The 25,022-nt window shown below is 32.0% G+C and overlaps 1 protein-coding gene across 14 annotated transcripts in view; it reads left to right on the top strand.

Annotated features, from left to right (window-relative positions):
- The window catches only part of LOC105233822 (heterogeneous nuclear ribonucleoprotein L), a 289,357-nt gene that overhangs the window by 169,080 nt on the left and 95,255 nt on the right, over positions 1–25,022 (top strand). For 10 of the 14 annotated variants that reach the window (XM_049453016.1, XM_049453012.1, XM_049453014.1 and 7 more), the window contains one exon: positions 21,874–21,945. The exons of the other annotated variants lie outside the window; for them this stretch is intronic. In XM_049453016.1, the coding sequence (XP_049308973.1) occupies positions 21,874–21,945 (72 nt within the window). The remainder of the gene's footprint in view (positions 1–21,873; positions 21,946–25,022) is intronic. 14 annotated transcript variants of the gene reach the window in all.

Genomic DNA, 25,022 nt, shown 5'->3' with positions numbered 1-25,022 from the left:
TTACACTACTTCCTTGGATCCCAACACCCGAAGTTGTATAATCTTGAAAGTTTTGTAAAGATCGGTTTCCCAAACGGATCTAGTTGACAATGTTATTATGAGATTATTCACCAAATAAAAGTCTATAGATCTCAAGTTCAAAGTGGTAGGTGATGGATCACCATCTTTAGGACCCCAAGTAACCATATCAACTGTCATCTTCATATTTTCATCTTACAATAAATAAGTCAGCCTTATCTCTCATGCTGCAGTATTTTTCACCACTGATCGGCTGGTTTGAACCAAAAAACATCTAAGTGGAAAATGGCTGCGGGTTCTTCTTCTTTATTGCTGGCAAATGGCTACATGATACCAAAGAAAAATCGGAGCATGACCACCCTTCTTTGCGTATAGCTGAATGTTAAACCTTCATAAGTGCTTTTGATCTTGTTAGCCAATCAGAAGGCAAAATATGCAGTTAAAATGATATTTTATCGAAAATTTATAGTCAAGATACTCATGTTTTGTAGCAACTCAGTACCAATCATAGGTGAAATCGATGGATTACTTCTGTAGCTTTCATATATTATTATATGTTACTCGTACGTAGTCGTCACACCTCGTACGATCGTTTCCGCGCCTCAAGGTCACATAAACTATAGGACAAAATTTAGTGAGGAGATATTGTTAATCATATAAGACTCTATACCACACATGGACACTATCGGTACATACCCTTTCCGAGACCCATATAAATTAAACGCGTGACGAGCTGAGTGAATTTAGTCATCCTCGTCGGTCTGTTTATTTGTCTGTATATATCTCAATTTTTAAAATATCGTTCTGAAACTTAACATAAGTGCTTTTCTTACCTAAAAGCTACTGATTTGTCGGAAACGAGGATATCGAACCACTATAGCATATAGCTCTCATACGAACTGAACGATCGGAATCAAGTGCTTGTATGGAATTTTTTTTATTTTGTAAGATATTAACACGAAATTTAGTCTGGATTATTGTCTCAGGCAACGTTATATTTTTTCAACAAATTATTCAGATCGGACCAGTATAGCATATAGCTGCCATATATACTGACCGATCAAAATAAAACTCTTATATGGAAAACTCTCTTATTTGAGTCGATATCAACACGAAATTTAGTCTGGATTGTTGTCTTAGGCAACGCTATTATCTCCAAAGAAATTGTACAGATCGGACCAGTATAGCATATAGCTGCCATACAAACTGACCGATCAAAATTAAGTTCTTCTATGAACAACTTTTTTATTTGGAAAGATACCAAGGCACAATTTGGTATGTATTGTTATTTACGCCAACCCTACATACTCCGAAGAAATTCTTCAGATCGGCGCACTATAGCTTATAGCTGCCATACAAACTGAACGATCAAAATGAAGGTCTTAAAGGGAAAACTTTTTTATTTGCCAAGATATCAGCATGAAATTTTGCACACATTATTTTCCAAGGCAATGTTACATTCTCCGAAGAAATTGTTCAGATCGGGCCACTATAGCATATAGCCGCCATATAAATTGAACGATCCGAATCACATTTTTAGATGAAAATATGTTTTATTTAAAAATTAAATTACATATACTCGAGTAAAATGTTCATTATAAAATAAAATAATTTTAAAATTTAAAGACTTTTTGCTACCGCAAAAGTAATTTTCCACCAGCGCCTAAGGCAACTACCAGAAAGGGAAAAAGCAAATAATAAAATAAATTAATATTGCCCAAAAAGCAAAGAAAAATCTCCATGTGTATCTATGTGTGTGTGTATATTCGTACAGTTAAGGCATTCCACTTCATTACCCAGCCTTTATTTATAGACGCCTGCTTACTTTCGTACCTGCACTTTTCTTCGTATTTATTTAGTACACGCTTCTTTTGTTTCCAATATGCTTGTAGTTTAAGGCCACCACCCACTGTACTACATACCTACATACATACATATTCACACTACAATGGCCACGCAAGAGCACTTTGTTTATCTGCTTAATGCTTTCCAATTTTTCGTTGTTGACATTAACCCGCTGCAGCACACACACACAAAGATATATGTATATGCCGATTATAAGCGGGAAAAAATGTTAACTTCGGTTGCTCCGAAGCTATAACACCCTTCACGGGTGGATTTCTGATAGCATAAAAGGGTATAAAAAGCTCTTTATATTGATTTTGAATGTTCAGTTTGTATGGCAGCTATATGTTATAGTGGCTCGATCTGAATTATTTCTTCGGAGACTGTAGCGTTGTCTTCAAAAATAGTCTGTGCTAAATGTCGGTGCGATTTCTGGTCAAATAAAAAAGTTTTCCATACAAAGACTTGAGTTTGATCGGTCAGTTTGTATGAGAGCTATATGCAGTTTGTATGACAGCTATATGCTATAGTGGTCCGTTATGAATAATTTTTTCGAGGATTATAGTGCAGCCTTCGAAAATAGTCTGTACTTAATTTCAGAAAGGAATCTCGTCAAATACAAATGTTTTCCATACAAGGACTTCAGTTTGATCGGTCAGTTTGTATGGCAGCCATGTCGTATAGAGGTCTGATATCAGATTTTCCGACAAATCAGCAGCTTCTTGAGGAGAAAAAAAAGTGTGCAAAATTACAGATCGATATCTCAATATTTAAAGGTCTTGTCTGCTAATATACAGAAGGAAAGAGGAAGCTCTGGCTTATCATTTACTTATATTAGGGCTAAAGGGTCTCTATCGTTTCCTTCTGATTTGTAAAAATTTCCAGTCAGACTTTTTATACCGTGTTCAAGGTATATTTAACACACACATATATGCATTCTTCTCTACAATCCAATCAATCCACATTAAGTTCGTCAGCCCGACAGCCAGCCTACCCAGCCGTATGTTGCGGTGCGCCATCAGCGATTTAATTTTGGCTTGTCATGCGATTTTCCACCGTTACTATTATTGTGCCGTTATTCTTGTTGTTGCTGTAGCATTCTTGTACACTTTTCTATTTTGGCGCAGCGTCCATACGTTCCTTCAAACATTTCCATTTCCATACATTGTGTGTGTTTTCCTTACTATTTTCAACTCAAGGACATTCGATTTTCGTTGCTGTCACTTTAGCTGTGCCAGTCTTCATCATTATTTACCTTAAACGACATGGCACACGGCATGAGCATACAACAGAGGCGCATACGCGCTCTCACACACACACACACAGTCGCTTTTAGCCACTTACTCCCACTCCCATAACGGTTTTCAATCGATCACACACCGCTTTTGTCGAGTCACTTCGCATTCGTTGATTCGCCGCTTTATTGCTTCGTTGCTTTGCCTACATTGTTGTTGTACACATTCCTACGGCAGCGCTAGACAACAGCGCACAAATTCAATTCATTCGGCATACGCCGCCGCACCGCCCCCACGCACACGTCCCTGCGGCGTGCCTTTCAAGCCGTTACTGTCAGTTAAAACGAAATGAAATGGAATGAAATGACGTTGCATATGCCTCAGAGCGTTGCCAGATGTGTCGCGCAGCGTTGGCATGCGCGCGCGCTGTGTTTGTGAGTTTGGGGCAGCGCTTTGGTAAATTAAAAATTCCGCTATTCTAATGAATAAAGCGTATTAAACGAATTAGACGCGCTACAGCGGTCGGACGGCGCATGAATGGTGTCCTTGTGGCGCTCGTCGGCTAATTCACGAAAATTTTCAACGTCACTTTTCGCTCTTCAGTCTGTTTGTGACATTCTCGTCTTCAAATCTTTTGAATAGAAATCAGTGTACTGTGGCTGGCGGTTGGTTGCGGGGCAACGAAAGCAAAACTTGTCTTTATTAGCCACTAACGGTTTAATTTGTACGCTCTTAATTGACTAGACGCGAAAGGACGCTGTCGTAATGAATAGCAGGATTTTCACAGCCGAATAGTGAGATTTGTAGCGGTAGGGGGTTGGTGGATTCCACCTTTAGAGGTTGCAAATGCGCTGAAATTTCACTTTTTTTTTTGATGTGATGAGGTGTGTTGAGTGAGTGCATTGGTAACTATGAGCCTGTTGAAAGACCGGCCACGGAAGCTACGTCTGTAGCAGCAATGTATTGTTTGGATCACCAGCAATAGCGATACTCAAAAAACTTCCACATCCCTCTAAACCTTAAAGTTTTGGTTGATGATGAGCTTTCACTGTAACATCCAGAGGTCTTCTCACCCTCTAAACCTTAAAGTTTTGGTTGATGACAAGCTTTCACTGAAAACCACGTCCAATACAAGAGACATATGCAATATCTGCCAAATCATCCTCTCCAGTAGTAAGGTTATTTTTGGATCATCTCGCAACAGGAAAACACCCAAAAGAAAAAATTGTCAGCCTAAAGTCGTTTTTCAAGCCCCAGTATTTTTGTTGACGATGAGCGCAGAAAACCGAGTCCATCCAATAGATAAAATGGTCGCAGAGGTTCTATATTATAAAATATCTGTACTGCGTAAGCTTGGAGTGGGTTAGACCACCTAACTCAGTTAAAATTTTCGGACTTGTTTGGCTGGCAGAGGACACCAGACCGTCCGAAGGCTTTTGCTTGCCAAGTTTGAGCTCTTTCCAATGTCCAATTTCTGTTTTTTTCAACTGGGATGTCATCCTAAAGCCTTGTTTTAGCTTATCGGTGGCTAACTGTAAACTTCGTATCGTCCCCGAGTCGGCTTATAAAATATCTAGGGGATAGACGAAACTAGATCGAAATCTGTTGCTTTACCAAGCTAGACGGTACTAGACCGAAATCTGTTGCTTTGTCACACCTCAGCTCGATCCAATGTCGGATTTCGGCTTATAAAATATCAAGCGGATAGACGATACTAGACCGAAATCTGTTGCTTTATCACGCCTCAACTAGATCCGAAGGATTTTGGTTGCTTTACCAAGCCTCAGCTCGATCCAATGTCGGATTTCGAAAAGTTTCTGAGATTTGCTTTACTAAGCCTCAGCTCGATCCAGTGTCGGATTTCGAATAGTTTCTAGGATTTCACTGCTACTGGGATACTAAGATGGGGTAACTGTAGACTTAATATGGACCCGTCTTATAAAATAGCTTAGTTGGTAGCTTAGCTGATCCTATTACCATGCTTACCTCTATGCATTTTACTTGCCAAGAGAGCGCCTATAAGATCCACATTCGCCAGTCAACCATAACTGCACTACCAGACCAAAAGCAAAGGCTCTGAAGAAACATTTCACATCCTTCGCCAACTTTTATACAATTTAAACAAAATTTAACACAATTTTAAGATGCTTTTGTGCCGAGTACGTCTTCTGCCCTGAATCTTCATCAGTTGGCGTATAAATAAAATGCAATTGCTTCCAGCTCTCAACTGTAATTGTATTGCAGAATTCAAGCCTCATACGCAATTACTCGAGCACACATGCTCTCACATAGCTGAACGACGCATAAGGAGTTACTGCTCCCAGAGCGCATCAGAATTCCTTGACGTTGGCAACGCAATACGCACTGGACAGTCTTTGTTGAGAACTCACTCTGGGGACAATTTCATAAGCAAGAGCGAAATTGAATTATAGAAATGATTGTGTGTGCTTAAGCTGTGTTTACTATAATGAATATGTATATATGTATATATAGCATGCAAGTATATACTTTATGTTGCTTCTAGATAAATATGTGTGTATGTATGTATGTATGCATACAGTATGTAAAATCTGGAATGAACAGCTTCAGTGCACCTCATTATTGATAAGTAGTACTCTAGTACCTTTAGGACCACTTTGTAAAATTCTTTGCATGATTTCGTTTGCTAATTTTTTAGGGTAGAGAAGTTAATAGTAAAAGTTATAAACTAGTTACCAACTAGTCTCCAACTAGTTACAAACTAGTCACAAAGAAAAGGCCAAATGAATAAACTGCGATTTGAACCAATTTCTATACTGATTAGCATTATTTCATTTCCTACATTTTTTTATAGTTATAACTAGTTACTTTAGGACCAGTTTATAATTTTAATAAATTCAATAACGAATTATAGTTATAACATTTTTTTAGCTTAATAATTTCGAAAAATTCTCATAGCTTCCTTTACAACCAGTCTAGTACTAGTGACTATCGGACCAGTTATCAATAATACTAAAATCGGCTTTTATGAATTACCTTGTAAATTTAGAAAATTATAACAATCAATAATTTTCAACTGGTCCAATATTGCTTACCCGCGGGCTGGTTCAATTGTGTGGTCGAAACTGTTACGAATAAAGCTTTCCTAAAGATTTTCTTTTTACGCATGCTGCGTACATTTTATCGTTTCAATTTGTTTAGAAGCATCTTAGCTTAATAAATTAAAATAAAAGTGTATACACACATATGCACATATCTACATACGTAATCGCTCGTTATTGCTTCTATGCTTTATCTCTGACGAGCCCTGCAAGCCCTATCATAGCTCCTTTGCTCTTATGCGCTTAAGATTTTGCGTGTGTATTGTCATTTCCTGCCAATGGCATCCGTAAACGGTAAACGTTTTGCAATTTCCATTTAACCTACACTTTGCGCTTGTGTGTGTATGTGTGTGTACATCTATATGGTCGATTGACCCTACTGACCGACCGGCCAAAATCTACCAAACCGCTTTTGTGCGCTCAAAGCGCTTTGTGTATGAGTTTCACGCGCATTAAATGAAAATATATACATATGTATGAATGTGTGTATGTATATAAGTGTGTGTGTAAATGTGTCTTTATAAAATGTATTCCTGCAGCTATCTACGCTTTTCTTCATTGCATTTCCCTTTTCCCATTACAATTTATCCGATTTTGTTTAAATTGCTTGTACTTTTCCATTTGCTTTTTATTGTCGACTTTTTTATACCTCGAACGGCGTATATTAAGTATGTGACGCCTTTTTTTTAAGGAAACGTCGGAGCATGTCCTGCCGTCTTTATATATGTGAACTAGTCCCTCAGTTTTTGAGATATCGCTCTGAAATTTTGAACACTTCTTTTTTCTCGGAAAGAAATTGTTCCTTTGTACGAACCGATAATATCGGACCACTATAGCATATAGCTGCCATACAAACTGAACGATCAAAAACAAGTCCTTATATGGAAAACTTTTTTATTTGACATGCTATCTTCACGAAATTTCACACAGAATATTATCTTGCCCAACACTAGATTATTCAAAGAAATCTTTCGGATCGGACCACTATAGTGTATAGCTGCCATACAAACTGTCCTTTCAAAAGCAAGTCCTTGTATGGAAAACTTTTTTATTTGGCAAGATATCTTTACGAAATTTAGTTTGGATTATTATTCAAGGCAACGCTACATGCTCCGAAGAAATCGTTCAGATCGGACCACTATAGCATATAGCTGCCATACAAACTGACCTTTCAAAATGTAGTTCTTATATGGAAAACTTTTTTATTTGATGAGCTATTTTCACGAAATTTTGCACAGATAATTTTTTAAGGCAACGCTACAGGTCCCTAAGAAATCGTTCAGATTGGATCACTATAGCGTATAGCTGCCATACAAACTGATCGATCAAAATTGAGATAAAAGTCTTTTTATACGCTTTTGTGCTTTAAAAAATGTACGTGTGAAGGGTATTCTTATTTTTTTCCTATATGGTTGTGTGTGTATATGCGCTTGTTTGTGGCAAAATCAACATTTATTTTTGTCACCCACTGTTGCTACATGCCAACTTAAGCTTTAGTGGACACTTCAGCTCCCTCGACGCTGCAGCTGTTAACTATGGCTATATCACTTACGAGCACACACACACACTAATGCATATATGAGCGCATTTCCTTTTTCCATTATTTCAAGCTTGCAGTTTGGGCTAGCTTCTTTTCCACAAATATTTTGCTCAAGCGCTTTTCGCACACAAATATTTCTCACCCTCACATCTTAACACAACCATAAGAGCTTAGTCGCACACATATACAAATACACCTGAACACACATTTGTTCACACACTGAACTACTTGAAGTTACAAACCCGAAAACACCCACTTTCTAGCTCCTTAGCGCCCCTTTCCTCGCTTCTGCGCCCCTTTGACTATGCTTCGCTGTCATTTCCGCTTATTTCGCCTTCATCTTCTTCTTTTTGCCCTTCCGCTTGCATTTCGTTGATATTCGCTTTTATTTGCGGAAATTTTATTGCCACTAATGTTGGCCAACGTAAGAATGTATAAATAAATAAATAAATATTTTCCTTTGTTGCATTACCAAAAGTGCCCACAATGATGATGACTATGCCATCGAGTAAATACACCTTTCTGTATGTATGTGTGTGTGTGGACCCACGTGCGAGGCATTGAATAGGTGTAAAGCCGTGTAATGCCACCGATTTTATTGTTGTTTGGTTGATGCTAAGCATTTTCAAGTAGCTCGTGCCTGGGCTATGCTTCATTTATTTTATTTCTGACAGGAATCCATCAGCGCACCAAACTTGCGTACATTTGTGGTTATGTAGCAGTTAGTGGTTTGTGTGTGGGAGACCAGAAATTATTGTTTCCGTAAATATTGTTGCATTTATTTACATTTAGTAACTATTTACTCTACCAATTCCATTAGGTTCAAGAAGTTTTGTTACTAGAAGTGTTTATATCTTATGAGAATTGTTAGTTTTATAGCCTCTGCTCTCTATACCCTATTAAACTACCCTGAAAAATCTGCAAAGTTCTATCCACCTGCCAATTTGTACATAATTAACGCAGGGAGGCACATATTACTCTCTCTCTCTCTCTCTGAACTAATTTTTTTCACTAGAGTAGTATATAATTGAGATTTACTCCTCAAGCTAAGGTTTATTGTGCTCTTCTCTCAATCCCATATATACACATATAAAAGCCCAGCACTCTGATGAATTCCAGGAACTTGGCGGTATTGAAGTGATGAGATCCATATCCAGTTACGACGATCCAAAGACCTTAAGCCTGCTTCTGTAGATTGCGGTGCAAATCAGGTGCTTAGGAGCTCATGGTGTAAAACCCGACAGTTTTCACAAAAAGTCATGTTCATATTGGGCTTCATGAGCCTGCGGTGCCCAGTGTAGAAAGCGACTAATGGTTAAAACTTACCGCTGGACTTTGCATGGCACTCCCAATAGAAATATTCAACATATTTTATTTAAAACCCTCTTCGTCGGCTACTGGGTCTATAAAGATATACAAAATCATTCAAAATGTTAAATTTTCGGTACTAGAACCATACTCATCGTCTACTGAGTCCATGTAGATTTAGAAAATCAGTGGATTTAAACATTTCTAGCAATTCTATGTTGGCTTTATGTCGGAAAGTTTGCTTCCAAGTATAGTAGAAAAGAACATAAAACTTCCATTCGGACCATATGCATGCCTAGAGCTATGGATTGGAGCTTATACGACCCAGAAAGAGCTTATAACTTCATAAAAACCCTTTTTCGGTATTCTTAAAATGTATTAAAAGCTGAAAATGTTTGAGTTGGCTAACTCACTACTTAGCTTTTTAAAAGTTCTGAACCAAGTCCTGAGATTTTTATACCTGTTAGTATTTTCTTGATGTCAAAGCATGAAGTTGTGGCTGAAAAGTATTATGCCCAGTTGATAAACTTCAAAACAATGATATTCTCATTCACCTTAGAGTATTAATAAGAGGATGTGAACACACTGGAATTATTATAATTGACGAAAACTTAAGGATAAAAATCTTGTCTGCTAGTTTCTTGACAAGTAGAGATCGATCTCTGGCAATTCTTAGTAGTGTATCTGTTGTAACGTCATGGAACATTCTCAGAAACTCTTTCTAGAACACTATCGTGTTGATAATGCTTGCTGAAATAACTTCTTGGGCCCCTTCGGAGTATATATGGAAAGATCTTTTGGAACACTGTCGTTTTGATAATGCTTGCTGAAATAACTTTTCAGCTCCATTCAAATTAATATATGTAGATCGATTTTTGTTGGAACAAATTTGCTCAATATGTATACCAGATCATTGTCAATACGCTGGCTGATCTTAATATTAGCCTCTTCCTGGTTCGTAAGGATTTTTACAACGGAGTCGGCTTTTGTTTGACAACTTCTGTTGTTAGAATATCTTCTCTCAGTTCAATGAGCACTGAGAGCTGGAGTTTAATAAGGTATAGGTAAGGAATAAGGTATCTTAATTCCTTAGTTTAGTTTTTAATATTTTTCATGGATTCTTAGATCGACTTTCATGGGAACAAAATTGCTTATTATGTGTACTAGTTCAAGTGTATTAGAAATATTCTCGGTGAGCTTGTTTGTAGTTGATACTGACAATGAAGTCGGCTTTTATTTGAGAACTTCTAAAGTAAGAAAACCTTTGTCTCAGTTCAAGCAGTGCTCAGAGCTGTATTTTTAGTACAAAACAAAAATTTTATTTTTGGTTATCAAATGGTTATATATTGGTTATTATATCTGACAGCGATTTTCGATTTGATTTTGCTGATATGCTTTTTTTGGATTTTAGGTGACGATATAGAAAGACTTTGTCTTGAAATCGCCATGGAGTTTTTTGGAGTTCTTTGAATTCCTAACAGTTTTGGAATTATAAATAGATTATATTGTTTTGCAGAAAGTTTTTGTCCAGAAATAGCATTAATTTTAGAGTAATCTGAGGTCCTAAGAGTTCTTGACATTTTTGGAATTATATATTATATTGTTTTGCAAAAGGATTTCGTCTAGAAATCACCTTGATTTTAGTTATCTTTGAGTTCCTAACAGTTCTTGACATTTTTGGATTTATAGATTGTATTTTATTATAGAGAGACTTTATCCAGAATCGTATTGACAAATCACTAGTGAGTTCTTGAGTTCAATTCTTGACAAAAAATACTCGTTATATTTATGTAGATCATTCAATAGAATGTCATAGTGTAACCCAGGCATTATACATTAAATTGACTTAGTGTAAATCGGGCATTATTACACTTAACGCTTTCTAGCTTCACACACAGAATTTAAGATTTTTAACGAACCTTTCGATAACACAACACTTGCCAAGCTTATTTATTTGATTTGTATATATTTATATATATTGTATTGTAACACAAAAGAGTTCTACAAAATATATGATTAACAAAAAATACAACAAGCACAACAACAACAAGTACAACAACGTGGACTTAACCCAAAATACAGGTAGGTACATAAATTATACAAACCCAAGCTAACACCAAAAAAAACACCCACAGCGCCACCACCAGCTTGCCGATGTGCCACCAAACTCTCGAGCACTCATAAAGTTAACTGTAAAAACTTTCAAGTTCATGCTAACAACCAACCAAACAACAAAGAAATCAAAATCAAAATCAAAAAACAAAGAAAAAACAGCAAAATTTCAGAACAAAAGCAGAAAGCAAATTAGAACAAGCAGCTGAAACAAAATAACAACAAAAACAGCAAACAATATTTTTAACAACAAACCAATAAATGTACAGCAAAAACAAACAACAACAACAACTCGTAAGCCATAGCAAATAACAATCAAAAACAAGCACAAAACTAAGAAGTTGCGACAGATTCCATAAAGGATGCAAAAACACAATTGAAATTTCATAGAGAGGAAGAGAAAGGATGAGGGAGTGAAGCTGAAAGAGCGAGGTCACATATAAAGCACTTACCGAAACCAGAAAACAATCAAACAAACATTAACAATCAAGCCAACAAGCAGACTACAATCAAATAACAATCAAACAACAACAATGAAACTACAACAAAAAAAAACAAGCAACTCAAAAATAAAAACCTCTGAAACTCGCCAAATATTGCGGACAAACAAAATTTGGAAAACTCTAATAAATAACATAGGGTTGTGTAGAAACGGTGTTGTGGGGGCTGACTGAGCAGGTGCTGGAGCACAGTTCCGGCATGTGTAGTTATTGGATGTGTTGTCTGCAAGTAAAGCACTAAACCGTAAACTTTTTTTTTGAAATTTAGCATAATGTTTTTACAAAAACGCTGTTTGGTACACGAATGTGCCGAAGTTAGGTCGAGAGAGGCAGCAAAATTAGCAGAAGTTGAGGTTTGTTGTGTCTTTTTTGTCGTACCTTGCACAAAACCGTAACAAAAATACATAAAATACAAAAAGAAACAACAATAAGTGCGCATAGTTAAGGGATTGGGTTTCAAAATTCACTAGATCCCTTAGAACACTAACCTAAAACACGCAGAAAGGCGCAACAAAAAACAACAACAACAAATTAGTACTAAAATTTAAACCCAGAACTTAAAGCAGCAAACATTTTGTAGTTTTGACAACAAAAACACACGTGCGAATTGCACACTTAACAGTGAAACAAGCGAACACACAACACACGTAACCAAACAAACAACGTTGCTAACATAAGAAATAATATGATTTGTTAAATTATGACAAACACAAACGTTGGCTAAGATATCTAGCTACAATAACAAAATAGCATTTATAGAAAAATCCAACAAAGAAGCGTTGAAAAATGGGTTTGAAAGGCGGGAATGAGGCATTTTAGACATGCTTTTAGCGCTAAATGCGACTAAAAACAGCAAAAACAATAACAACACATGAAAATTATAACAGAAAACTGCAAGCAACAACAACACAAACATATGCACAAGTTAAAATGTTACAACAACAACAAAAATAACAACCACCAAGCGTTTAAAATGCGTACTGCAGCAGCGACACACGGCGAAAACTGCACCAAATACACTTTTTACTAGAAATATTGAGATACTATGTGCTACTACTACTATATACTATGTGCCAACATTTCTCAAGCACCGTTATATTAGCATAATAATAACTACTCGAAAATATACAACACAATTCAGTCACATTTTTGACATACTTGGAGCTTTTCGCCACACACACACACTCTGAAAATAACAATTTACCAGAACATATCTTACGAAAATAACAGTTTTAGCTACAACAACAACTATTTTAAGCCTATATATATGCACATCATAACTTTTGCCGAAAAATTTTTATGAAAATTAACAACAGTGTATTTAGATTTTGTAACTATTTGCAAGCAAAAACAGAGAAATTTTCAAAAAATTCAAAAACATTCAATTTCAAAACAACAAAAAAGCACAGCAACAACAAGTACAACGAATTTTTAATTTTGCTAAGGTTACCAGAAAAATAAAACAATCCCAAAAAATGTTATTGAAAATTTGTCAAAAAAAAAAGCAAAAAAGCCAGTATCAGCACCCCCACCAACCAACAACCAACCAACCTACCAAACAAGCAGACAAGCCAAAAGTCAACTCTCTCTCTCTCAAGTGCCTTTCACCACAAAATTCTTAACATGCAGCATTCAAAATAAATCTAAAAAAAAATATTTGTATTATAAAGAATTCTCTATATCTTTCTCAAACAAAAACCAATAACAAAACTAAAACCAAGCAGAAACAAACAGCAAACAAAAATTTTGCAAACGAAATTACAAAGAAAATTCAGTAAATTTTGCACAAATAAACAAGAAAAAAATTTCAAAAAAAAATATTTTCGAAACTCAAAATTTCCAAAAAAATATTTTCGAAACTCAAAATTTCCTCAGCACAAAGCAAAGCAAAAATTAGAAACAAAAACAAAATAACAACAAAAAATTGCAAAAAAAATTGTTTTCAAACTCAAAAATGCAAATTCTCGATTGTTTGTCTGTGTGCAGGGTTAGCGACAACGACGACGACGATGGCGGCGTTAACGATGACAACAACAAAGAGCACAGCCGGCAATAACAGCAGTGAACGACTCCCACAAGAGCAGCAACTGCCAGCCGCCGCCCATTTAACAGACAACTCTAAAGCTACTACTAATTCTACTACCATTACTACTACTACTACTACTATATTTACTACTATTTTGAGAATTATAAATTCTGCTAGATTGCCACTTTTCTTGCCATGAGTAGAGGTAGAAGCGAAAGCGTGCTGAAAGCATTGTTAGAAGAGTGTTGCAAAAAAAGGAGCAAAAGTTTGCAAAGCAAAAAAAGCAGTAGAAACTCTAAAAGTGCCGCTAATTTCAAACCGAAAACCAAAAACAAGCGGTTTATGCCAAAAAATTCCTGGCCGAGCAAGAACGCTTTGAGGATATGAAACGAATATGCCGGTGGCAACAACAAAAACAATCCAACCGCAATGATATGGCAACCATGGCATGAAATATACAACAACAATTCGACGATTTTTCAGTAAACAAAAACGTGTGCTTGCAAGTACTTGAAATGTTTTTGAATTTTTTGCAAATTTTCAAAATCAAAATAAAAGCAAATTGTTTAATTTTACTACTTTTTGTTGTTGTAGCTGCTAGGAATTGCATTTGATATAAAAGCGTCAAACGCAACACTGGCGCTTGTTTAGCAGTAGTAGTAGTGGTAGTATATGTATGAGTAGTAGTAGAGCGCGTATGGCGAGCGAGCGAGCGTGTAGTGGTGGCACAAGCGGCAAGTGCGCAGTGGTGTTGTGTATGTGTGTGGCCAGTAGCAGCCGACGGCGTTTCGAGGATTGTGTGCGGCGCTGCGGACCGTGGATCGTCCGTCTTGTGCAATTGTTGCAGGTATTATTTTCGTATATATGTACATTTATGTATATTTTATTTAAGAGTATGTGTGTGTGTGTGAGTAACATGAAGCTAAAGCGCCAGAAAAGACTCCCTGCTCGCATATATACGGTGCTGACGGGTATAAAAATGCATTTTTTATGTTTATGTATTATACGGCCATACATATTTTTATTATTTATTACTTTATTTGGTAAAAATATTAGTCTCGAGGGTTAGGTAAAGGTAGTGCGCCTAAAAATATGCAAATGAAAAATCAGTTTTTAGTCAAAAAGTGTGTTGAGTGGAGACAAAAGAAGCGGCCAGCAGCTTGAGTTTTTCTAGCAGAACCCAAACTTATCACCTTTTTAAAATATTCTAATGAAAATCGATAAACTGGATGGAGCTGCCTCTAGTTCTATATAGTCAATTGCCTCAGTAATCCAACCGAATAACTTTAGAATCAAAATTTAAAAAAATTTAAAGTTTTAATTATTGCAAAAAGAAAGCACATACAATTAACAAAAAAATTGAAAATATAAAATAGTATATCGATTTTTTTTTAAATATCGATTTTTGTCAGAATATCGATTATTTCGAAAATATCACTTTTTGAACGCAGTAAATGAAATTATTGAAAGAAGATAAACTCAAAAGATTTCATAAAAAATATCGATTTTTATCGAATTTTTAATTTGATTTTTTCGAATATCGATTTTTTCGAAAATATCAATTTTGAAGTCTTAAAAATATTAATGAAAAAACCACACATTAAATTTCACAAAATTATCGAAAAACACTGTCAATTTTTTTTGGTATATCGTTTATTTCTAAGCTATAAATTTGAGCGCATGAAAGCAAATTATTGAAACAAGACACGCTCACCTTACATTTACAAAAAAAATCGAAAAAAAGAAAATAAAAATATCGATTTTTTCGAATTTCGAATTCGATTTTCCAAATGTCGGCTTTTTTTTTCGAAAATATCAATTTTTGAACGTATGGAAGGAAATTCTTGAAGAAAACCACACTTACAATAAATTTCACATAAAAATATTAAGAAAATTATCAATTTTTTTATAACAATGATTATGTTGAAAATATAAATTTTTGAGAGGGAAAATGAGATGAAATTTTAAAAAATAAAATGGCTTAAATAATTTTCAAAAATATTAAAGGAAAAAATAAATATTTTTACTTTAGAAAATGAAAATCGATAATTGGATATATCGATTACAATTATTTCAATTTAATAATAAAATTGTTGAACATTTCAAACTAACGATTTTCGATTGAAATTATTTATTTTAGATATTTCAAATATCTACAAATAATCGATAATGATAGAATAAATCGATAGTGAAAAGCATTAAAAGTAAACACTGAAACATAATTTCTAAACGTAAATAGAACATAAATTTTAGCGCTTCTCTTAAATTTCAATATCTAAACGCTTGTTTCATGCAGAAATAAAATATTTAAGTGTAAATTATCGAATAGATAGTTATCAAATAAGTTTTTGACTAAAAGTTATCGATTTAGCTCAATTGGGAAACAAAAACGAAAAATAATTCCGGTAACTGGAAGTATGGAAACAAAAAGTAGAAATTAATAATTAGTAGTTAGAGCTTATTATTTATCGATTGTTTTGAGTCTATCGATTTTTTTTTAGTTTTTATGCCACAAAAACAAAACATAGTGCGGAAAGCTTAAAGTGAATATTAAGTGTAATTTTTTTTATCGATAATTTTTTTTCAAGTCAGAATAATTTGAGTTTATCGATTTTTTTCAAGTTTTTTTTTTAGCCATAAGAACAAAAAAATATTATTAAAAATTACTAATATATGTTTAGTTGAACATTTCGTTTTTTATAGGGAAATTATTCTAAAATTTTGATAACGATTTTTTATTATCGATTTTTTTTAAATTATCGATTTATTTTTATACTTTGCTTAGACAATCGCGAAAATTTTCTCAAACTTTCAAAACGAGTTTTTTTGATTATCGATTTCTGTAGTTTCTGCAATTTTTATCGATAATTTTTTTAAAGTCTGAATAATTTAACTATAGATAAATGATTGATTTTTGTAATTTCTTCAATTCTTATCGATACTTTTTTTCAAGTCTGACTTTGCATTTATCGACTTTTATAAAATTTTCGAATTCATTTTTTACATTATCGATTTTTTAAATTACCGATTTATTTAATTTTTTCGCTTTTTTTTAACTACAACAACAAAAAATATCGCGAACAACTAAAAACAAATCTTTTAAGTTGAACGATTTTTTCTTAATGTCCTCGATTTTTTTTTGTAACCTTTCAATTATTCTTGTAACCACCATTTACGCAATCATCTCAAAGCATCGCATTAAAACTAACTAGCGTCGTACAACAAAATTATCACAAAAATTTTATACTTCGAAACTCGATTGCGAGCCATAAACAGCGCTTTCGTGCTATATTTGGAATTGAAAACTATAAAAATGGCAATAAATATTTATGAAGCGAACATTTGAAGTGTTGTTGCACCACAGCGCCAGAACATACACATAAGCTTCGTAGCGTTTTTTCTCCTAAACTACATTTGCAATTGACAACATTCTAAGGCGGTCAAACGAATTGTGCATACAAAAATGGCAATACACGTTTAATTGCAGTTGTTGGTGCTGTTGTTAGAGCTGCTGCGAAATGCATTATAGTTACAGAGTTTGTGGCTTTTGTGCAACCGCTGTCAAAGGCCAAGCGTGCGCGGTACCATACATTTTTATATGTGCTCGTGTATTTGGCGAGGTTCCCTAACCGGTTAGGCAGGCAGTTGGAAAAAAGTTGCGAAAATAAATTTGTAAAACCAAAATGGCAGAGTTTTCAAGTTAATTATGTTGAATGAGCATTTTCAGTTAAATGTTTTGGGCAGGTTAGTTTTTGGTAAGCGTTTTAGGTAGGCATCTCAGGTATAAAGGCTTGTAGCGCATGTGTTGGTTGTGTGTGTGCAGTTGTTGTTATATTGCAATTAGACATTTGTATGAATTAAACATTATTTCACATATTTTTATTTCAAGATATTTTTTTTCTTTAATTATTAAATTTTTTTTGTTAAGTTTTGTATATACTGAACTGGGTATATTGAGTTTGCCAGAAAGTTTGTAGCACCCTGTAGGAAAAAGTTCTTGACATATCGATATAAAATTTTACACACGTTTGTTTCTCTACAAGAAGTTGCTCATTGGTCGAAATTATCGATATCGGAGCAAAATAGCATATAGCTGTCATACAAACGGATCGATCCAACTCAAGTCCTTGTATGGAAAAAATTTTTATTTGAGCAGATATCTTCACAAAATTTTGCACAGATTATTGCCTAAAACAATGTTACATTCTCCAAAGAAATTGTTTAGATCGGACCATCATAGCTTATAGCTGTCATACAAACGGATCGATCCAACTCAAGTCCTTGTATGGAAAAGACTTTACAAGATATCTTTACGAAATTTGGTAGAAAGTATTGTTGAAGGCAAGACTACAATCTCCGAAAGTTTTATCCATATCAGAGCACTATATGATATGGCTGTCATACAAAGTGATCAATAAAAAGCAAGATAAAGCTTCCTTCATACCCTTGTATGCAATAATAGATGCACCTGTGGAGGGTATTATAGTTTCGGTGCAGCCCAAGTTAAAGTCTTTAAATTTTAATAATTTTTTTATTTTTATAATTTTTAATTTTTTTTTTTGATTTTTATATTTATTTTTTTAATTTTTTTATTTATTTTTTTTTTAATTTTTTTTTATTTTTTTTTTTAATTATTTTTATTTTTTTTTTTTGATTTTTATATATTTTTTTATAAATTCTTTTTTTAATATTTTTTTGATTTCATTTTTTAATATTTTTTTTAATACGTTTTTTTAATTTTTATAATTTTTTTCATATATTTTCAAAATTTTTTTTTAACTTATTTCTCTTTAGTATTTAATTTTTTCAACGTTCATACAACCTTTTTTATAGTATTGTAGTTGTTGCTTGTTTTAGCCAACCTTGACTCACATAACGCGCGTTTGAATCGTTTTTTTTTTTGTGCTGCAGCTGCAACACGCTGAAATGGACTTGCACGGCTAGCTGTGCGTTGTGACTGCTCGACTGGTCAACCAAGTGACCGTGCGAATGTCACTCAGTCAATTCACCTGCCTTGTAGATCACTTGTCGTTGCCACGTTAGTAGAATGCAATGCACATATGCGCACTTTGGCTTTCATATGACGACGAGTGACCGGCGACCAGTCACTTCATTGCCACACGCTTGCGCGCATTTAAATGGCGTTGCCGCTGGCAAATAAATTCTAATTAATTCACTTTTTCGCACACTATAGAATGCATTGCCTATGTAGTTGACCTGAATTTGACGTAATTTATGCTCAAAATTGTATGGCCGTTTTTTCACACGGGTTTTTGAGTTTCAGTTGGATTAATCCATAAATTCTTTTTATGGCAAATCTTTAATATTTTAAAAGTTCAGCTGAGCGCAAATATTCAACTGCTTGACAAATATGAAATTAAGTGTGGTAATATGAAAAGCGACAGCAAAAATATTTCAATTATTTTTATGATCGTTGATAATTCATAACAGAATATATGCAAGCATCGTTAACAACGCGGTTTATCCGATATTATCTAATATTTGTGAGCACGCGTATTTTTAAAATCATAATATCTGCAAAATGAACCTTTGCCATTGCTACAATTTTTGTATAGAAAGTTATCGCTGTGATAGAATAAAAATAATCGAAACCGAACACAGGGAATCTGATTATTATTATAGCAAAATGCAAACCAGCACTTTTTTCATGAATAAAAAAATCGATAACACAAATATTTATCAAAAAAATTTACAATCGATATATGATCGATTAGCAAAATGCAAATGACTATTTTTTAATAAATAAAAAAATCGATAACACAAATATTTATCGGAAAAATTTACAATCGATATATATTCGAATGAAGAAAATCGACAGTTAGCGCTGAAAAAACAGTTTTTGAGTTAGGGTACTAAAAGTGTGTAAAAAAATTTATCGATAAGCAAATGATGAAAGAAAATATCGATGATTATAAATGATCGAATTCTAATTTGAAAAATTATCGAATTTTTAAGTTGAAAATTTTCGAATTCTCATTTGAAAAATCATAAGTTATTGAAAAAAAGTCAGGACTATTCAGTTAACTTTTGCTAGGGGTTTAAAAAAGTTTATCGATAAACAAATGATGAAAGAAAATATCGATAATTATATATGATCGAATTCTAATTTGGAAAATCTCGAATTCTCGTTTGAAAAATCATAAGTTATTGAAAAAAAGTCAGGACTATTCAGTTAACTTTTACTAGGGGTTAATAAACAATTTATCGATAAACAAATGATGAAAGAAAATATCGATAATTGATCGAATTATAATTTGGAAAATCGTAAAATTTTAATTTGGAAAATCAGCGAATTCTTATTTGGAAAGTCATAAGTTATCGATAACTATTTAAAGTTAAGTTAAAATTATTCGGTCAACTTTTACTACGTGTTTAAAAAAGTTTATAGCATATATTTGAAACGTTTTAGCAAAGATAAAGAACTCGGAATATATCGATAAAATTAAATTATGTTTAGCAATCGAAACGTTAATTATCGCTTGAATAAGAACCATCAAAAAATCGAGATATATCGATAAATTTATTTCAAAAAATTGAAAGTCAGCGATATGATAATATTATAATGAAAAAAAATTGAAATGTAGCAAAATTTTATCGATTAATGCAGGCAAAAATAGAATTTTCGATTTGACAACCACGATAAAAATCGGTTATGGTTATATAATTCAGTTATGCAATCTCACTGTTTTGCTTCAATTTAAATGGAATTTACATCTTTATTATTTTGTGAAGCATACTTTTAGGGTTTAATGGTTATTTCATTAAAATAGTGGTTTTTATATTGTTTATTACTGTTTAAGTCCGCAAAATAGTAGCAGCTTGTAGTTGTGAAGCATTAAAATCCTTGCAAATGTTTTTTGATAGGTTAAAATTTAAAGCGAGGGAGCTTTAGTCGTCCCGAATGGTTCTATGGTATGCAATTTTCGAACTGTTTGAGAGTGGAAATGAATGCGTTTAATTAGTTTTGTTTAAGTTTCATAGACTTATTACTATTTGAGGAATATAAAATTTTCAAAAATATATTTGTTTTTTTATTAGAAATTTTAGTTTTGTTTTCCGATTATCATTTATGTGAAAAGAAAGTTTAAGTATACTTTAACCTATCTCAATTATATACAAATTTCAAATGTTTTTAATTGTTTTTAGTTTTAAATTTTGTAATTTTTTTAACTTAAAAATTTTTTTTTTAATTTTTTTCTTAATTTGTTTTAAAAATGTTTCCAATATTTTTTTTTTATTTTTTTTCCTTTAATTTTTTGTTTAAATTTTTTAAAATTTTATTCAAAGTTTTTTTTTTAATTTAAATTTTTTTTTTAATTTTGAATTTTTTTTTTTGAATTTTTTTCAACTATCACTTGGGATGAAAAAGAGATTGGAAAATTTTAATTTTTTTCAACTATCATTTATGTATGTGGAGGAAAGTTTAAGTAGCTTTAACCTATGTACATACATACATATGTATGTATCTCTGCTATATAAAATTTTCAAATGTTTTAATTTTCTTTTAATTTTTTTTTTAATTTTTTAATTTTTTTAATTTTTTTTAAATTTTTTTTTTTAATTTTTTTTTTAATTTTTTTTTAATTTTTTTTAATTTTTTTTTAATTTTTTGAATTATCAAATGTTACTAATATTTTTAGTAATTTTTTAAATTTGTTTCAGATATATTTTTTTCAATTAATTTTTATATAAATTTTTTTTATTTAATTTTTTTTTATTTTTTTTTTTAATTTTTTTTTTTTTTGAAAAAAGCCTATTTCATTCACAACACATAAGGATATCTCCATATATGTATTTAGTGGAAAATTCCAAAGTCTACAAAATGCCGCGTGTGTGTGTGTCTACAGAGTTGCTTAGCTAAACGTTTAACAACTTAAAGCAAACAAGTTAATTAAAGCACACATAGTTAATTATGGAAACAGCAGCATTTTTTGAAAGCGAAATTGTTTTTTTTTATTTTCCTGTGCATTCAACCGCATAATTTCGAACAAATTTCAAAATTACAACTAAAACAACAACAAAAAATTTAACAATTAATAAGCAAATCGTGATTTGTACTCACTGCCACTGCCACTAGCACAACAACAAAAACAACAACAACTAAAACTACTACCACAACCACAACAACAAGTAAATGCCAACCACTACTACTCTACTCTACTCTACTGTCTTCTCTCTTTAATTGCAGTTAAGGAGATTGGAAACGGTCGATCACCGCTGCTACAAGAGCCGCTCTATGGAACACGCCCACAACCCTACAGTGAGTAGTAGTTTCGAATTAGTTCCAAAACAAACAAACAAAAACAAATTAGTGTTCCTCCTTTTTAAAAAAAAACATGCACACGCCTTGCTCTGACACACTCACACGCACGCACACACACTTAATGAACGAAATTTCGAAGACTTTTTATGTGTTAGTGTTCGATTATGAATTTAATTAGCTGAGTTTGTATGTTAATTAAGGCCGATGAGCATTTTTTATTATGTGTTGTTGTTTTTTTCTTTATTAGAAATGGAGTTGTTAGGTGAGCGCATTGGTTTTGGGTATGAAACTTGAGCTTCAATTTTGTTGTTGTTGATTTTTGTGATTTATTTTGAGTTGGGTTTTAAAATATTATTGTTGTTTTCTTGTTTCGAAATAATTTTTTTATTTCCAATTTTTTTTTTTTTTAATATTTTTAATTCATTTTAAATAAATTTTCTTTTTCCAAAATAAAGTGTTCATAAGTATTTTTTTTTGTTTGTAGCATGTTGTAATTTTGTTATTATTTCATGAATTGTTTTTGTATTTTATAAAAATATTTTGATTTTTCATAAATAGCTTTTGTTTTATTTTATACATTTTTTATTTTTTTATTTCATAAATTTTTATTTCCTTTTCATTTCATAATTTTTTTTACATTTTCAAAATATTTTTTTTTTTCAAAAATGGTTTATTTTTCAAAAATATTTTTTTTAATTCGCAATTTCAATTTTATTTTCCATGCTTTTCTCAAAATTTATTTGTTTGAATATTTATTTTTTCAAAAATTTATTTTTTTTTATCAAAAAACAGTTAATTTTGTCAAAAATATATTTTTTTAATTTGCAATTGCAATTTTATTTGTAATCTTTTTTTCTCAAAATTTATTTGTTTAAATATTTATTTTTTTAAAGAATAATTTTTTTATCAAAAATAGTTTATTTTTAAAAACTATTTTTTTAATATTTTTTTCATTCTTTTTATTATTTTTCAAAAATAGTTTAATTTTCTGAATTTTTTTTAATATTTCTTTTCAAAAATAGTTAAATTTTCTAAAATATTTGATTTTGTAATATTTTTTTTAATATTTTTTTGTAATATTTTTTTTTTCAAAATTATATTTTGTTTTAATATTTTGTTTTCAATATTTTTCTTTTTCAAAAATATTTTTTTTTTATTTCATATATTTTTTTTTATTAAATTTCATTTATATTGTTTTCTCCAATTTTGAAACTGTGTTATAGTTGCTCATCCGCACTTTGCCACCTTTAAAAGAAAAACAAAAAAAATCAATGAGAAATGTCTGCTTCCCATTCACTCCATCAATCGTTAGAGCCGCTCAGCTGTCAGCTATCGCAGTCAATTTCTGCTGCTGTTACTCTTCGCTCACTATCTCCCTATCTCTTTGCTGCCGTGCAGACAATCTTTTATAGCTACACTCATTTATATTTATTACGCTTTCGCGTTGCATTCAAACATTCCATTTGGAATTTTTTCATATACTTAAAGTGCACACACACACACACATACATACATGTATTAGCAGTCACTCTTTGGCGCATCAGCGAACGCCGAAAAGCCTGCTACAATAATTTTTTCTTCCTTTTCTTTTTTGCTCACTTAATATTACTCTCTGAGGAAATTAGTTAGTGTGCTGCAAGCGCACACATACATGCATATTAATATGGCAGTTCATAAAATTTTATTTATATTTTTTATCTGTTTTTTTTTTTTGTTTTGTTATTTATTGTTTCCTCCTTTATTTATACACATACAGACATAAATATTTTTATATTTTATATCGCATGTTGGCAGTTTTTTCGCCTTGTTGCTCACTCAAATGAATATAAATATACTTGTTTTTGCCTCTCTCACTCCCCTCTTGGCCCGCCCGCTCTGGCAGTTTGATGGCTTTTGTGCTAATTTCAAATGAAAGCACTTATTTATTTTGCAATATATTCCAACTCGCTCCCCAGCGACTGCGAGCGCAAAAGTTAATGTGGCAGCAGCGAAATTGCTGATTTTTTCTCATGTGCGTATGTATATGTGTGTATGGTTTTTATTTATTTTCGGCCTGTTTTTTATGGATTTTTTTTTATATTTTATGCGCCTCAATTTTATTTGCAACTTTGAAGCGCGCTTTGTGGTTGCGAATTATATTGTTGGGATGCTTGAGTTCGGTTTTTAATTAGAAGTTGTTTACACAGAGCAAAAAAATTTTTTTTTTTGGGAAAATTTTGGCATTGGCTATTTGAATGACTGAAAATTTGGATGAAAAATTAATTACAATTTTTTTGTTCAATAAAGTTTTTTTTCATTTTTCAAAAGTTTAATTTGGCTGTGCAAAATAAAAATAAATTTCTGAAGCACCCTGTTCTGTATAGCGAAGGTAATTAAATTCAGCTAAATTAGAATTAAAACTTGATTTTTTGATGTTTAGAACCATTTTTTCGTAGATTTTAGACTTAAATAAATTTTTTTTATTTGTTTTTAGAGATATTTATTAAATTATTTTGATATTTGTTAAATTTTTTTAAATATTTTTTTTTTAATTTTTCTATTCTTTATAATTATTTTTTGTTTATTTTTTATAATTTTTAAATTTTTTTTAAATATATATTTTTGTTTAGTTTTTTTATTTTTTATATTTTTTTTTATTTTTTTTAATTTTTTTTTTATTTTTTTTTATTTTTTATATATTTTTTTTATTTTTTATAATTAAAAAAATTGTTATATTTTTATTTTTTTCAATATTTTATTTGTTGTTTTTTTTTTTAATTTTTATTTTAAAAATTTGGCCTTAAGTACAGTTTTTTTAAAGTATCTTTAACATTACAGCTTTTTATTTTTTCTTATAATTTTTTAATAATTCCTTTTAATATTTATTTTCTAATTACTTATATCAAAAACCGATCTGGCAACACCACCATACTTTTTAAACTCATTTATCTATGTAAACAACAAATTATTAATTGTTACCACAACACATTTTTTGTATTACTCCAACCACCCTCATTTGTGGCCTTTTCCAGTTCGTTGCATTAATTTTTCCACTCCTCCCTTTCTACCATCTTCCATAGCCACATAATTGACCA

Source organism: Bactrocera dorsalis, chromosome 3 (genome assembly GCF_023373825.1).
Source record: "Bactrocera dorsalis isolate Fly_Bdor chromosome 3, ASM2337382v1, whole genome shotgun sequence".
Classification (NCBI taxonomy): Eukaryota; Metazoa; Arthropoda; class Insecta; order Diptera; family Tephritidae; genus Bactrocera; species Bactrocera dorsalis.
Note: the sequence above shows the minus strand (reverse complement) of the source record. Positions and strands in the feature narration are given on the sequence as shown.